Here is a 16556-nt window from a genome sequence, read left to right on the forward strand (position 1 = left end):
TGTCATGGGGGAGAAAAAATGGGGATGCTCCAGCTCCATGAAGTGGAAGAGAAGCAGAAGGTATAGACAAAAAAAAAAAACATGACCAAAGTGGGCTGTCTGTGGGTTTTGTTTTTTTCTTTTGCGTAACACATTTAAATATTAGAAAGAAAGAGACACCGCTGAGTGTTAAAATGTTTGGCATGGTCAAGGTCAGCGTTGCTCCTTGCAAAGTATGGCCAGAGAATAAATATACCTGCACAGCCATCAACTATGAAAACCAGTATGAAGTTGACCATTATTTGTAGACTGCAGGCACATGCTCTATTGGTTGCAGTTAGTTACCTAACACTGATTTCCCTCCATCTAGCAGGTGTCATCTAAGATTCCCCATTTCTTGTTCATCAGCTTCACTCATGAACTAGAAAGAATGTCAGTACCTAACGAGTTCTTACTAAGATTTAAGTATCTCAAGCACATCAGGAAATGCAAAGCATCACAGTTTGTGGAGGAATAAGTCAGCTATATTCCATTTTTTTTTATGTTTATAGATGTAGGAAACTGAAGAAGTTGTCCCCCAATTTATCTAGCCAACTTACCAAATGGTATGTGTTTTTGTCCAAATCCCAGCTCTTCCTAGCGGGTTGCTTTCATCATCTGTAGACTCCCTCTCCTCCTCAGCTTGCAAACTGTACTGCCTAACTGCTTGATACACAGTCATATTGTATGGCAGCAAGTGATCTCCAATGTAAAATTGCAATCTATGTCTCACATTCCCTGAATTTAAGAATTGAGCAGCCTGAAGAAAACAAAGAAAACACACAAGTTAGGAAACTTATTGGTGGCTTTTCTTTAAGCTTCTCCCCACACTGTTCCCTCCCCTTTCCCCAGAGCAAAAGCTTACCAGAGATTCATCTATTTCTTCATCTGACCCATCATCATCACTATCCTCATCATCTTCTCTAACTCTTCCATAGCCTGGGGAAAGAGAGGAGAAAGACATCCTCATTTGTTTTTATACGAAGTGTAGCAATGCTTTTGTACTGTGACTTTTGTAAACTCCCACTGTTTAAACAGTTACAAAATATATCAGTTAAAAAAAGTAAGGCTCAGACATGTTAGAACATATTTCAGTATCAACATCTGGCATCAAAATGTAAAGTTACAGCCAATCTGACAGTCAACTAGATTATATTGCTATTAGTATTTAGACCAAACTGTTTACAACAGGAGAAAGTTCATCCCAGAAAAGGGAAGATTCTCTGCAGCCTTAGTCTCCTCCCCCATACGCAAGACACATTTATAGGTACCTCCCATTTGTCTCCAGTATAAGCCTCACAGGTTTTTACAGACTCTACACTACTGACAGTAGTGACTATCCCAAGAAACAAAACACAAGTGACTGTATAATATATATACCTCTAACTACAAGGTATCTTTCAATGGCTTGTACCAAAGCCAGAGGATCAATCTTCACAGGTCCACCCTTCCACTGTTTCACATTAGCACAGTCTGGATGTCTTTGCAGCTGGCATTTTAATTGATGTGTATTGAAGAATTTTAAAGCTTGAGATCCTCTGTTAAGAGAAAAACTCAAAATAATTTGTGAAAAAAGTTGCTACACAAAGAATCTAATAACCATAACTGCATTTAAAAATGCATTAAAATAGACTTACACATGCATTACAAATTCACTTGTTCAGAGTATTATTTCTCAGCCTATTTCTTTAAAAATAAGCTATTAAGATTTGGATAAACAGATTAAAAATTTTATTCTACAAGAACACCAGAATCCAAGGTGGACAAAATCTGATTTCCAACGGAAGCTACATGGATTAAGAAGTAGTCCAGTCTGAGGTCTGATTACAATATGGCCTACACTGACCACCTTTGAGGTCTGGAGTTGTTCAGTGCTCAGCTAATGCCACATAAGATTTAGAGCTGTGTTTACCTGCAGTACAATAAGAATCAGAATCAGGGGTGAAAAATGCCAAGTATCCATTCATATGTTTTTTTTTTTAACGAGGACCTAAAGAAACAACCTGAAAGCTCCTCTGTTTGTTCTTGCCAAGTACAGTTTATATACATGTTCCATCTCACCAAACTATCGATATTCTAGCTAGCTGTTTTTGTACACAAACCTCTTATCTTGGGCTGCTTCTATTTCCAGGTGCTAGTGAAAGAGTACCAAATCTTAATGCCTCAAAATCCTCATTGACATAATCCACAGTAAGACTAGCAGTCAAACAACGCTGCAGTAGTCTGACTTCTCATGTTTAATTTTCTATCAAAAAGAATAGCAGAATTTTGCTTCTATGATTAGCAGCTTAATAATTTTTGTAGTTATCCCACTTTTACAGAAATAGTGCATATTAGGAAGCATTGTAAGATTTAACAGAGCACATACTATTTGCAAAAGCCAGTATCAAGACAGTTAAATCCTTCAAGTATTAGAAATTTGTGTATTGCATTTATTCCCATGGATTTGAACATTTTCACAAACAACAAGTACTGAATTTTAGTGTAAGTTAGATTAATGCTATAGTGTGAGGCTCCAATACATCTACTATAATGGATGTTGTGTCACAATTAGTGACAAAAAAATCCACACTATCTTACTACCTGGGAGACAGAAGATTTCGGCATTTCAAACTTGAAAGAATAGTTTTTAAAAATTCATTTTCAATGCTCCTCCCCTCCTAATTTCAATAGTCACAAGAATAGGTCTATAATTAAATTAAGCTTTTAGCCAGCACCACAAAATACTTTCAAAACTTAGTCTATTTCAGCATAAGTAGCATATAACTGCTATATACTGAATGAAAAGTAGTGTTCATTTATTAAAGTACAGAAAAGAAATTGTAGAAATAGGTCTTCAGTCATTCAAATTTTTTACTTAAAATGCAAATAACAAGTTGGATTCCAAATTTAATCTATCTGAAGACACAGGGGCAGGTCTATAGTTATTTTGAACTATGCTGACAGCCAACAGTTATCACTCAATCCATTATCATCCTAGAGATCAGAACCTCTCTGAATAACAAAGTTTAGCACCTTAATACAAACTCTCAGCAGTTTAATTACCTCACTAAAAAATATCAGTGTCTCAGCAATAAACAGATTCTTTCTTTCCACTGTTTGTTACATGGGGTCAAGGAAGACATTTGAATTTTTAAAGTTTAAATTTAGAGATTGCTTTTAAAATTACACATCCACCCCCAATTTAAGTGACAGAAGTTTCAAAATAGTAAGCAAACATTTGGTTAAATATTCAATTTCCACTGAATTAAAAAAAAAAAAAAGAAAAAAGAGTCAACTGTGTAATTGCTTTTGTCTTCAATAAGGTCAGAAGTTTCCATTACTTCTTGGAATTTGAAATAAGTTTTGGAAAACAAAAGCTTCCAACAAAACTGTTACCTGAGCATTAATCCTTACCTGCTCCCTGTTCCATTTCCACTAGGGAAGTCATGCACTTTGACAGGAAATTGTTCCATCTGACTGAGGCAATTGTTCATTTTATGGACTAATGCCAACAAAGGTGCATTTTCTAATGGCTCTAATCTTCCAAGGGGTTCTTCTCCAGGAAGCTGAAATACATTACAGTCATTTAGTTATGTGCTTGAATTAATCCAGCTGGAACAACTTATACCACAAGTTGTTTTAAAAAAAAAAAAAAAAAAAGAAACAGAACACCCCAAAAACTCCAACCAAACAAATGGAAATTAAGAATCACTGCTCTCACTTCAAGTAGCAGCAATATCAGGATGACTAGACGACACATTACAAGTTTATTAAAGACCTGTTCCAAAGAATGCACTTTTTCTCTCCTGGTTTCAACTGAATAGCTCTACAGATTCTAAGCATTCACCCTTAAGCACGAACTATAAGCTTCATGGAAATTCTAGTTACCTACTTTCCTCTATTCCACTTTAAATTTCTTTCTTTAAAAACAGGACAATCTAGTTTCTTGCAGTATTTATGACTAAAGAGAGCAAGTGATAAGACTACTATCCAAACTCTTTCCATATCAACTTCTTAAAAGTCAGGAACAAATTTTTAAGTTGTTCAAGACTCAGACAATTGGACATTTTGGAATTTTTTTCCACTGTTGTGTGGAGTCTTCTGTAGTTACAGGGCATTCTAAAGTTTATGACCTTTAAAGACATAGAACCATATGAAAGTTGTAGCGTTATACAGCTTAGGCATAAACAAAACATTCCTTTCGTACTCCATTTTTAAGTCAAGGTGATTGCTGAACCTCTCAAATGGTCAGATAAGTACAATTTGAAAGATGACTAAGAACGACAAAACGATAAACAAGAAAACTTACTGGAGAAGAAAAAAATACATGAAGAAATCTTTTCAATCTGATATCCCTGCTTACAGCATCTTTCTCACTTTTAGATGTCAAATAAAGCAGCAGTTGTTTAACAAACCCACTATGCTGGATTTCAAACGAGGAGACATCAGACTCCGAGACAATGCTACGGATTTCTACAAGGCACTCTGTTCCACCATCCACCTGAAAAACATGAAGGTAGTATTTTATTACCCAGGTATTAAGGGCTTAAGAAATACTATTCTTCCTCCTGCTGCATGGAACAGCTATAAAAGGGAGAGGAAAAAAGAGGCAGATTCTAGAGTGTATAGTAACTCACTACAAGCAATGACAGGGTAAATAATCTGATGATAAGCAATTCCTCTATTCAAGAGGAGACATTACAGGCAACATCTACATTTTCCCAATTGTAAGAGAAATGCAAGGTCCCATTTGTGTCTCATACACTGTAAAAACGAGCTCCAAACAGACATGGTGTATTTTTTTTAAAATTCAGATTGGTATATATTTTACATGACATCTGTGTGGGAGAGAGGAGGAGGGAAAGTTTCGTATTTTAATGATTGCTTAGATCAAAGCCCAGAACATAACTCAGCTGTTTAGCTACTTTAGAAGTTACAGGTTTAGACCATCAGGGATCACAACTGTCTGAGAAGTAAGGCTCGAGTTCTTCAGATGCTAGTAGATTTGGCCCAATCTGTATTTCTTTCATCCTTTCAAGAAAAGGCTACTTCCATCTTGTCCTATCCCCGCCCCCAAAGTTCTTACTACAAACAGTGTTCTTTAGGTATAAAGTCAATCCTTAATCTTTAACTATAGAATTTTTAAATTTGAGATAAAATGTTAAGTGACACATTACTAGGAATAAAGAATACCCTTGTTAATACTAATCATTTATCATAAATGGCATGTGACAGAGATAATATACTAATTCTAAAAGAAGTCCCAAGCAAACCATTGCAAGTTAAGAAACACTGTATCATGATTTAAGATAACAAAATACATGCTTAAAATATTTGCCATACTGTCCAAGATGGTCAGCTTTCCTCTAGCTTCCTCCTAAATACTTCTACTGCTTCTGTTCCCACCCTCACTCCAAGTTTGCCATTTCTAACCTGGAGGTTGAGTTGTTCAGTTGCAGTGCAAAGTCTCTGTAATACGTTTAGTGCAGGATTGCTTCCATCCATGTTTTCAGAACTAAAATATCGTTCTACAAATTTATGGGCTTGCTCCTTAATCCAGCCCTTAATTTTTTCTCTGTAAAGAAGCACACAAGAGGCATTTGGCCACACAAAGCATCTGCATACTCCAATATTACAAGCGAACACAGCCAGAGTATCATTTTCTCCATGTTTAAACAGCAGTCACAGACAAAAACCCTTCCCTCTTACTCCAAGACAATAAAGGTCTATTCTCTACAGATTATTTCTTGTATCATTTTTCTCAATTCTCCAATTTTTCCCCAGCATGCTATTTTAAACTATTAAGAGGTTATTTTTTCTTCTACCTTAATATCTTGATTCTTCTTCCAGAGTTATTTTAACAGTGCTTAAGCTCAAACTTCTTTGATAGGTGCTACTTAATCACTTGATGGCTTATTATAAGAAAGTAGCTACACCTCATAGCAGAAGCATTTTGACTTTTATGTGTGTACCTGTTATTGGAAATGGTATCCTTGGAAGCAGCCCTTGCAAGACCACTTACTCCTGCTGTTCGTGCTGGTTCAATATTATTACTGTTGGACTGTGTGCTTAATCTTCCCCATGTTTTAGGATTTAAACTTGCCAAGAAGGAAGATTTAGGAGATTGAGTAGTTGTGGGGCTTTTAGCTGGAGAAAGCAAAGACAAAATTAAGAGAATCAATAGGTTTATTACAGCTAGCACTTGTGACAGCCTATAAGCTTATCTCCTTTTAAATTTAAAAGGGAAGAGAGTATCATATTAAGAATTATTTACCTTGATTGTCTACTTTGTCATCATCTCTTGGAGGAGAGTATTTTGGTCTCCTCGGCCCTCGTTTTGGCAGTCTTTTTCTCTTTAGAACATCACTCAGTCGTCTGTCCAAATTTAAAAATAAAGTAGAATGTTTCCATCCACCATATTTACACGCATACCCATCCCTCAATTTAAGATACCTCTGCCAGCTATTTCATCAAAAATTAAAAAAAGGTTCCATCCCACAACAAGGAGGGCATAAGGGAAGAATGAGTTCTGGGAGAAGGGGCCTCAAGTCTTTTTCAATTAGAAGGACAAAGTGACTATCCAGAAAGAAGTGGTTTTGCTTGCTGTCACCTTTCCACTATGGGCAGCCAAATACAGCCAGAAGTGCCACCAAATAAAGGTTTCTCAATTTTCATGGTTTTATTTATGTAACCATCTGGTTATTCATTTATTTGAATACACTTTTAAAGGAAAAAAAAATCCGCAAATCTCTAGTGAACACCAAAAGACACTGGGTATTTGACCTGCCTCCCCTATTAAAGCCCAGAAAACACATTTTCAATCATTTCTGAAGTTTCTACTCACCAAGCCCTACACTTTCCAAGTTCACATATTTCAATTCTGGTTTAAGGTGAGTTTCCTTATTATGCCAATACATTAAGAAAAACATTTCACCTTTAAAATATAAGCAAGCTGTGTAACACTAAAATAATTTATTCCTACAAGTGATATTAATTCTCCAAGTGTTTAAGAGAGTTGCATTCCAACAAAATAACTTAAGGATGACTTCTTTTTCCTCCAGTCTCCAGCAGAAAGGAACCATGCACCATAGCTATAATTTCTCTGAAAGAATCACTCTGTCCTCAAGAGTCACGCGAGACTACAGCTGCTGCCCTTGGCATTCTCCTGCCTCTTCCCAAACAGCATGGATTGTTTTATATCATTACATTGTAACTAGCAGATCACTGGTCTTTTTCTATTTTTTTTTTAAAAATTTCATTTAAAATTAATCTAAACTACCCATTGATAACTTCAACACCACTCTATTTTAGTTCCTTAGAGAAAAATATCACAGCAAAATGCAGGTGACACTGTAACAACCCATGTCAGTCAAGACTTTAAATAAAAAAAAACCCAACACAAAAAACCCCCACAAACCCCAAAAAGACACCACAAAAGTCCCACAGATTGTTTGTTCACAACAAATAGTGCACTTACCCCTGTGGGCTCAGATCCAAAGAATCCTCACGGCTGTGCTGTAAGCTGGGAGAGCCCAAATCGGCAGCTGCATTACTGGCAGCAGTGGCTGTTCCAGTATTTATTGTTGTAGTGGCACCCAGTGTTCCTGATCCATTAGTGCATACTTTTGGTGGGCTTGTTAGCAAAGCCTCAGACTCTGCTAAGTTTTTCACTTGGTGCATCACCCCTTTGAAAAAGAAGAAACCTTTGTTTGGTGGGTTGGTTTGACTGTGGGGATTTTTTTGGGAGGAGGGGTGGGGACAAGGTGTTTGAAGAAGGGAGAAATCTGTTATAAGAACCTCTGTTTTGGCTATGGTAGCATTGGCTCACCCCACCCATCAATTCTGTTTTAAAAGCAGTTCAACCCCTTTCTTGAAAAAGTTAAACTACATAGTTTAAAAAAAAAAAAAATTTACAGCAGCATGAAGAGTAGCTAAAGGAGCCCCCCAATCCCCAGTAGATTGTAACAAAGAATTTCTGCCAAAGATTCATCAGTTTTGTCCTGTAAGGCTACCCATGTAATTTCAGCAAGCCATCTTCAGCCTAAATACACATTCACTAGTGTCTAGCAAGCCTGTACAAACTTGTTTCTGACTCAGAAAAAATAAGCTTGTCTCCTCCAGAGCCTTGGTCAGTTCCTACCCAGTTATGACAATAGTTTTATTATTCAAGAACAATATTAACTTTTTATAGCTTCGGGGGGGATGGACTGGGGTAAAGGATATGGATTCTCCACACACACGTGCTTTTAAAACACTAAGTAAGGAGGTGCAGAGGGGGAAGAACAAAAAAAAAAAAAAGGGGGCAAACAAGATTTACCTTCTCTTCTGAAGTAAACACTAAAAATGTCAGGTAACTTTTGCATTAAAATCTCTGCCATCTGCAGGGCTCCAACTACTATCTTAAGGTCTTGACTCGACAGCATGGAGGCAATATGACTAAAACAGATAATTTATTAGAATTAGGTTTTTCTTGGGTTTTGTTGCTTAAAAAATATAATAAAATCAAGCCAGTTCATCTTGCATACATAGTACTAGAGACTGAAAGCCAACAAATTTCATTGTGCTTTTGTAAAAGCTATAAATAAGAGGACTAAGGAAGTCCTCTTCCCACCTAAATCACTTTTACCAAGTTAACATGTGCATAAAGGAAAAGAGAGAGTTTTCTTCCTTTAAAGAACACAGTGCTGTGGAACTTTGTATTGCCTTTGAAAAACTAGTCAGTTTTATTTTCTAATTACATCCTTTTATCTAGAGCCCTAACATGTCCTCCTATCAAGTAGGAGAGGTTTCATGAATAGACTTACCAGTCGAACATTATGAGAGTCTGTTATTGTTCACATTGTATTACCTCAAAAGTCATCTTGCTTTCAGCAAAGTTTATAGGTAAGTTTTAGAAATCAGGAAAACAGTAAGTGGTAACATTAGACATTACAAGTTACAAGTACACACAGATAATCTAAGTTTCTATTAAGAACACCTAGAGTTGGCACCTACTGCAAAAAATTCCTGAAGAGCTGGCAGCCTCAGGGTTTGGAAAAAACAAATACATTAAGAATTTAAAAGTACAATTTCCCCCTGAAAAAGATGATTCAAAAAAGTAATCACAAGTTTGAGTTGTAAGCTTAAAATTAGTTTCATTCACAACGTTTAACAAACTCACCTTGAAACAGCATGGTTTTTCAGGACATCCTTCAAAAGTTCGGCATCAGCAAAATAAATTATCCTAAGAATTGCTCTAAGGCACTTGTGTCTAACAGCAGGTCCAGCTGAAGAACTATATACTTCATAAAGAACACCAAACAATGTTTTGATAAAGGATTTTGCCAGTTCTGGGTCCTCTTTCATTAGTTGTGCTCGAGCATCATCCTTCTTCAATTCTGAATGTCCACCTGTAAGAAATTGTGGAACAAATCACTGCATAGTTCATTGCACCTCTGCCCTGATGATTACTTTTTTTTTTTTTCTTAAAACTGAGTTGATTTTCAATTCCAGATCTAAACTAAGATAAAATTTGGGAACCAGAAGTCAAACTGATGGCAAGAATATAGGAACAAATCTTCCTCTTTCAAGGAGTCAAATCTTTCTTCACTGTTCTTATATATTTCTGTACAATAGTAAGAAATCCTCACACAGTCTTCATTAAATTAAAGAGCTGTATGAACAAAACTGTTTCAGAAAATCCCAAGCCAGGAACACCCCCAGATTCCCCCCCATTTTAATGCATTTGCAGTTCCCAGGAAAAGAGTTTATATGTTAAAAAGAATACAATTCAAGAGATTAAGTTTTGTTGTAAAGCTGTCTTCATTCACATAAATCAGAATAGTTTGACATTCCACAGAAATCACAAGAAATATATTAGCTAACTAGCAGACTGGTGTATAACCCAGCATACATTAGCCATAGCTAGAAACACCACGTGTCTCCTAAGCTGCACTTACTAGTGTTTGTATTGGCTAAAGGGTTTGGTTTTCGCTGAATGGCACGTGCTGTTCCAGTATCCTCATTTATTTGCTGCATAGAGTTAAAATCAATAGTGTAGACACGCCCAAGCGTAGACAGACTTATCTCATCCTCACCAACCTGATGAGCTGCCTAAAAACAAGGAAGAGTTTAAAGTTAAGAAATCTCTAACAATCAGGAAGCTATATGAAAGGCGATGAGAGGGGCAACACAGTAGAAAAAACAATGATTGACAGAAATACAGGAACAGCGATTAAGCAGTTCACCCATTACTGAATACCAAAATAGTGCAATATTACACAGCAGGAGGTTTGAGGAAACTCATGTGTTTCTTATTCAGAAAGAACAAGGCTGATATTTTCAAAATCATAAAAAAGCACTTAATTCCCTATACAACCGCACACCTATTTAAAAAATATCACCACACAAGTATGTGGAATTCCTACCTCTATTATTCGACTATCAATCCTGTTATAGGGATGCCAGAGACCCCTGTCATCTCGCCACTGCCATATTGCACCATCTGTATTTTGCGCATTTCCTTTCTTTAGCATAGTATCAACGGCAAAGATTCCTTCTTTTGGCAGGCAAGGCATCAGTTCACTGTAAAGAACATTAAACAGTATTTTACTGGAAGTATAAAATGAAGTCCATCTAAGCTGAAAACTGTTTGCTTTCATTTTAGAGAAGTTACAGATTTTAACCCAAATGCAAACCCTAGGGTTGCCTAACTTACCAGATAAGAGAAGTAAGCTCATAGAGTTCTTGAGGACTTCGTGGAACAAGGTCAATTTGTTCTTGACAACTCCCATTTGAGGCTCCACAAAGGAGGAAGTGAAGTGTTTCTGCAATATCTATACAAAATTATTTATGAGATTACCTGTATCAGAATATAGACTCCATTCTGTGTTAGACGCTACAAAGAAGAGATAGTCATTGCCCTAAGCAGGCAGACAGTAGACAGTAAGACTAAACTTTGTTTCCACGGGGAAGCATAGTAAGTGAGAGAAAAATAAGAGAACACAATATTTGTATAATCAAGTACACAGAGTTCCATATTGACTGTAGGCATTAACTTAAATAGGTTCCCCAGAATATGAAAGAGCAAGAACTCACTTTGCTTCATAAGTTGGACTGCAAGCGTAGGACAATTGGAGCACATTAAGGAAAACATGCGCACCACCATGATGAACATTCCTGAGCTCAGGATAGGAGGCGTCACTACCAAGAGTTGCTGGATATTTGTTAACAAGTCCTTGGAAGCAACCTGCTGGAGCAAGTTCTTCAGGAGGGAACAGCAAAATTGAAAACGTTAGTCTGACTTTGAAAGGTAAGCCCTTTGGAGAAACAGGGAGGGAAGAAGGAAGCAAAAATCCACACCCAAAAAACCCACGCCCTTACCTCCTCATGCTGGAAGTTGTCCACTAGCCGTGCGAAACAGAGACACGTGCTTTCAACAGACTTTTTGTCCTATTTTAAAAGTTAAGTATTTGTTTGAATTAAAATATTTTAACTTGCATTAGATTATCCCGTCGTTTTGAGGCATTCTCCAAAATTTTACAGAATATTACAGCTCTGAATTTTAGATTTATCGACACAGTCTAAACTGACCTCCTGATATGGCATATTCCCTGGGAAACACCTCACACTTGTAACACAAATACCTTTAGAGATTAATAAATGAGTCTATAATATTCTTTTTGGACTCTACAAGGAGGAAACAAAAGGGAAGAGAGCTACAAAGCCAGAGCAACAGGAGATACAAATAATAAGCAGGAGTGACAGTTACTTTTCTACAGACTACATGAAGCCTGCTCTTTATATCGTGCAGTGCAGCCAAAACAACAAATCCAAAGACATCAAGATAGTTTTAAAAATAGTTCTAGTTAAAAGTTAATTGAAACACTCAAATTTCATCTGAACATAATAAAAAAACCTTTTACTGTAAGGGTGGTTAAACACTGAAAGAGGTTGCCCGGAGAAGCTAAGTCTCCTTGGAATTATTAAAAAAAAAAAAAAAAAAAAAAATATCAGCTGCACATGGTCCCAGGCAATCTGTTCTCATTGACCTTGCTTAAGCAGGGGGTTAGGACTAGGTAACTGAGAGGTGCCTTTCAACCTCAACTACTCAGTCAAGAGCTAACTCAAGATTTTTTTTTTTGCCAGAAAAATTCCACTTCAAAATTTCTTGAAATCCTACTTTTGTGGGCTGTAGCTTCTCTTCAGAGAGCAGGAGTCAGCACTTGTCCCCACTATTGCCGAGAATGGTGCTTCATGTTTCCAAAGCACCATCTAAAGCTGACATTTGACTTCTGTGAAGCTGCCTCAAAGATTCAAGTAGTCTCTCAGCAAGAAGATCTTGTGCTATTCTTAATTTTGCCAACAACACACAAAACATTACCTGGAAGCTTTTATTTAGTTGCATTTAAGGAACCAAATAATTTTTCCTTTTTCACCTTTTTTAACAGGGATCTGCCAGCAAAGCAGTATGTTCAAATCATCTGGTGCAACAGTCACCGTAAGTGCTCATTTATAAGCATAGCAGCACTGCAGATAGACAGATCTTAGGAGCCCCATGACTTCAAACTATCGTGCAAGAGGAGGAACTTTCTTTTTAAGAAGTTGTAAGCCCTCCCAAAACATCAAATCAGAAAAAACCCACAAAAAATTGAAATTGAAGCTTTTCAGAGCTTGAAGTGGGAGAGAATCTTGCAACTCATTTGTTAAGAAAAAAGACCAGTAATGCTACTGGATTTCCTCTTACTGATGGGCAAGAAGGACTACAAACCCATTATTATTCTTGCTTTTAACTTAACTTGTCTCATTTTACAAAATTAAGAGGTGTCATGAATCCTTACAGCATGTTTACAAGAAACAAAAGGTCCATACACACATCAGAATATCACAACTTGACAGTACAGAAACTTTAAAGCAATTATCATATTGCAAAGGCAAATAATACAAAGTAAAGAACTAGATACCTGAAGGCAACTTTATACTACATTCAGGTCAAAATTAAAACTTTCCATTTTATAACAGCTTCTTACCTGATGGGTTAACCTTTGTGTAAGCAGTGGCAAAGAGTCTGCCACAAAGTGAAACTCATCAGGTGTTATACTCTGGCAGCAGTTGGCAGCAATAGCTAGTGCATTCCTCTGTGCATTTATACTGAAGAATTCCAGGTACAGCAAACAGTCTGCCAACCCACCCTATAATAAAATAAACAAACATTTTCACTCTCAGTACTGCTAAAGTCACATAAGCTTTTTTCTTATTTCATCTTCACAGAAGATCACCAAGATGTAGAATTGGTGCAGGTAGAAGTGCTTTTTTTTTTTTTTTTTTTTTTTACTTACTGCCTGCAGAATGGCTTTACTATGCCTGCGTGATAACATCTCCAGGGCTGTAAGCGCCTGCTCTGCCACATCAATGCACTGAATAACTTGCAGCTACAAGAAAACAAGAAAGCTTGTAGATTAAACTTCTAAACCAGTTTGTAAAAATAATAGTCTTTATTAACATTTGGACAGTTAGCCTGTACCAAGACACATTACTAATGCAGCTGCACTGCTAACTGTAATCAGGCTTGTCAATTTAAGGCTAGATAAATAGCTACTTCGCGAGTTACCAGTATGTATAATTACGCAGTATCTTTGTAACACCAATCAGACAAAAATTTCTCAGTGAATCAGATAATGCTTTTCAGTAAGGGTGTGAACAAAGAGTAAACCTGTTTTTAAAAGCTTCTCGTGCATTATGTATTATCTTATAAGGTACGATCTTAATGGTATATCCTAAAGTTAAAACAAAAGATAAAATCCCCTCAGATTAGTTTAACACTGTTTTAATTTCATTTTACCTTTTCCAAGAAGACAGGAATTGCATCTACCACTACAGCAGATGATCTGGGAAGTGCTTCCATCATATATGTTAAGGCCCGACATGCATGGTTCATCTATTAAATATATATATATTTGGGTTTAAGTTCAGATGATACATTTTCTAATTTAAAAAAATCTTAAATATTACAAATCACTTACAATATCAAAGTTGTGCTCCATCTGCAGCAGTGTTATCTGTTTTTTTAAAAAAAAAAGTATTGTTAGTTCAATGAAAAGTATCTAGATATCAACATAAATAAAGGGCACAAATTAGTATCGTAGCTTTTGACTCAGGACTTTGAATTTTGGTAAAAAAGTTTCAAAAAAGCCACTACCTATTCTTGAGCTATTAAAGAATTAATAGGACTATGAAAACTTAGCTAAACATGCCCTTAAAACTAAATAATGAGATATATAGAGATACACATACATATATATAATTAAGAATATACAGTATAAATTAATAGTACTTAAGCAAGATATTGAGTGAAATATTATATCCTCCAATAGACATATATGATGTTTAATCTTTACCAAAGCTGGTACAACACTCTTGACTGGAAATCCTCCTAATGTTTCTTCATTTCCCATGACCAACAGCTGGCACATCTCAATCACTGCCTGTAGCTGCTGACTTTCATCAGTGGCTTGGAGACCTTGTAAAAGCTGTTGGGCTTTAGAACCTAGATATCCAAAAAAGAGGTTAGGAAAAAAGATATTAGAAGACATAAGTGTTCAAGGGAACTGTTAAGCTATACTTCTGCCAGAGTGGAGGACCAGAGATAGTTTGTTTTCCTCTGTATTTGTAGTTTCACTTCCTTTCCCTGTCATAAAGAGGGGGGGGATAGGAAAGGGAGGCAAAAATCTCACTCTTGGCTGTCTTTCCAGTGCAGACTGGTCAGCACAGGGAGTCCACCACACTGCTCACCATAGCCATCTTGCCAACCTACAGCAGGTGCCAGAACCCACAACACTCCACCTTTATAAAGCAAAGGACTTTTCAACACACCCCCTGGATAATACAGCACACGGAGTACCCGTGAGACCCCATCCTCTTCTTGGCAGGCAGTGTAACAGGCTGCCTTTGGCTATCCTAGGAAGCCAAACAGACTTGGGCTGGAAGGTATGCCTCTTATCTAGCTGCACAATGCAGACATGGTGGAACAAGACTAAGGACCCATACTCCTGCTGACACACTGCCTGAAGGAAATGATTTCTGTCTGAAACCTAAGACACTTTTGAAACTATAAACAACATACCTTAGAACTGACATCTACTAGTAGTTTTAAAGCTAGCTTAAGCACTTGTTTAAAGCTAGCAAAAAAACCAAAGGGGGTAGGAGAGATCTTTTGTTAAGCAGCCCATCATGCAAAAGAAAAAGATAAGGAAGGGGTGAAAAGGCGAGAACCCTCCCTTCCCCACCTAGAAGGGAACATTAAGATGCCCCAAAAAAGAAAAGAAAAGAAATATGGCTAAAGCAAATTTCTCTGCCTTATAGGAAGGCAAGCAAATTAATATGTTGACCAGTGGTCTAGCACTATCATGACATACAAGTGTCCAACAAGTAATATATTAAACTATGAAGCTAATACAGATATTAGAATTTACTAGTGGCTGAATTCTACTAGTCTGGAAGTGGAAAGAATTAAGTCAAATTAGACAAACTTTGCTTACTAGCTCCACTTCCAATTGTCCTGTGGAAGAGCTGCGACATCCGAGGACCAAGAGGGCCAAACAGGTGAGGAGGAAGACCCCTAGCCTCTAATAGAGCTAAAAGCAAACAGAGGATAACAGCCATTGTCAAAGCTTCTACAAATATTTTTTAAAAGCTTAAATTCCATGATGCTATAATTGAAGACTACTAGAATTTTGATACTTTGAGAAAGAAGAGTTAGGATTAGATGACTGCAGCTACCTCAATTTCTAAAAAAAAAAAAAAAAAAAAAAAAAAAAAAAAAAAAAAAAAAAAAGGCGCACACCAAAAAGATGACCTTTAGGGAACAAGTAACTCATTTTTTGTATGCATCAGAGCACTAAGGCCCTTTAAGAAGTCACCCACTGAGTTTCCAGAGTTACACATTTCACAGAAGTCTGGTCTTTAAGTCTAGATCTAGAATAGCAGATATACCAGACTAATTTCAAATCTGAACTCAAACTACATAAAATAGGTTAATCTTATCTTCACATTTTCAGGAACGGAATGCACTACTAATCTGAAAAAGGGACACTGAAAAAAGGTTCACAGCTTTATTTGCTGATGAGCAGGGGAAGGAAGAACTCTGCTAGCTATTAGGGGGTTTTTGGTTTTGTTTTTAAACACTTTTCAGTAGTGTTACTTAAGCTAGACTAAGTGGGTGATTCTGATTTTTATTATAGCAAGCAGGACTATTGCTGATCATTACAATAACAATAGTAAAAACCAATTTAGCTCAATATTCCTAATGCATGCCTATACTTACTGAGGATTTTAAGCAAGTGAACTGGTAGTGACACAGCACTCATTTCCTCATTAAATATCCAGATTAACTGAAACCTGTCATTTGCAAGGGAGATCATGATCTCAGAACTCCTTGCAATGTAGCAGCAAAATCATTAAAACAGTTGCAGGGCATGCAAAATGAGTTTATACCTGTCTATACTCTCAAGTTTTGAGACACCTAAATCCTTTAGCCCAAGCACAAAAGCAAGCATTTTAAGAACATTTATATTTTGTTT

At 36.7% G+C, this 16556-nt stretch overlaps 1 protein-coding gene across 9 annotated transcripts in view; it reads right to left on the minus strand.

The window, feature by feature from the left end:
• TRIP12 (thyroid hormone receptor interactor 12) overlaps nt 1–16556 on the minus strand; it is a 79002-nt gene that overhangs the window by 14213 nt on the left and 48233 nt on the right. For 4 of the 9 annotated variants that reach the window (XM_054835697.1, XM_054835692.1, XM_054835694.1 and 1 more), the window contains 22 exons: nt 15516–15611; nt 14376–14524; nt 14001–14036; nt 13820–13915; nt 13317–13409; nt 13008–13169; nt 11362–11430; nt 11077–11242; nt 10697–10814; nt 10407–10563; nt 9939–10092; nt 9161–9389; nt 8318–8436; nt 7478–7685; nt 6275–6375; nt 5973–6147; nt 5434–5575; nt 4310–4501; nt 3415–3566; nt 1399–1571; nt 884–957; nt 579–778 (listed from right to left, as the gene is read on the minus strand). In XM_054835697.1, coding sequence (XP_054691672.1) covers nt 579–778; nt 884–957; nt 1399–1571; nt 3415–3566; nt 4310–4501; nt 5434–5575; nt 5973–6147; nt 6275–6375; nt 7478–7685; nt 8318–8436; nt 9161–9389; nt 9939–10092; nt 10407–10563; nt 10697–10814; nt 11077–11242; nt 11362–11430; nt 13008–13169; nt 13317–13409; nt 13820–13915; nt 14001–14036; nt 14376–14524; nt 15516–15611 — 3061 coding nt within the window. The remainder of the gene's footprint in view (nt 1–578; nt 779–883; nt 958–1398; nt 1572–3414; nt 3567–4309; nt 4502–5433; nt 5576–5972; nt 6148–6274; nt 6376–7477; nt 7686–8317; nt 8437–9160; nt 9390–9938; nt 10093–10406; nt 10564–10696; nt 10815–11076; nt 11243–11361; nt 11431–13007; nt 13170–13316; nt 13410–13819; nt 13916–14000; nt 14037–14375; nt 14525–15515; nt 15612–16556) is intronic. The other 5 variants (XM_054835698.1, XM_054835695.1, XM_054835700.1 and 2 more) reach the window with 2 other exon arrangements.

Source organism: Grus americana, chromosome 9 (genome assembly GCF_028858705.1).
Source record: "Grus americana isolate bGruAme1 chromosome 9, bGruAme1.mat, whole genome shotgun sequence".
Classification (NCBI taxonomy): Eukaryota; Metazoa; Chordata; class Aves; order Gruiformes; family Gruidae; genus Grus; species Grus americana.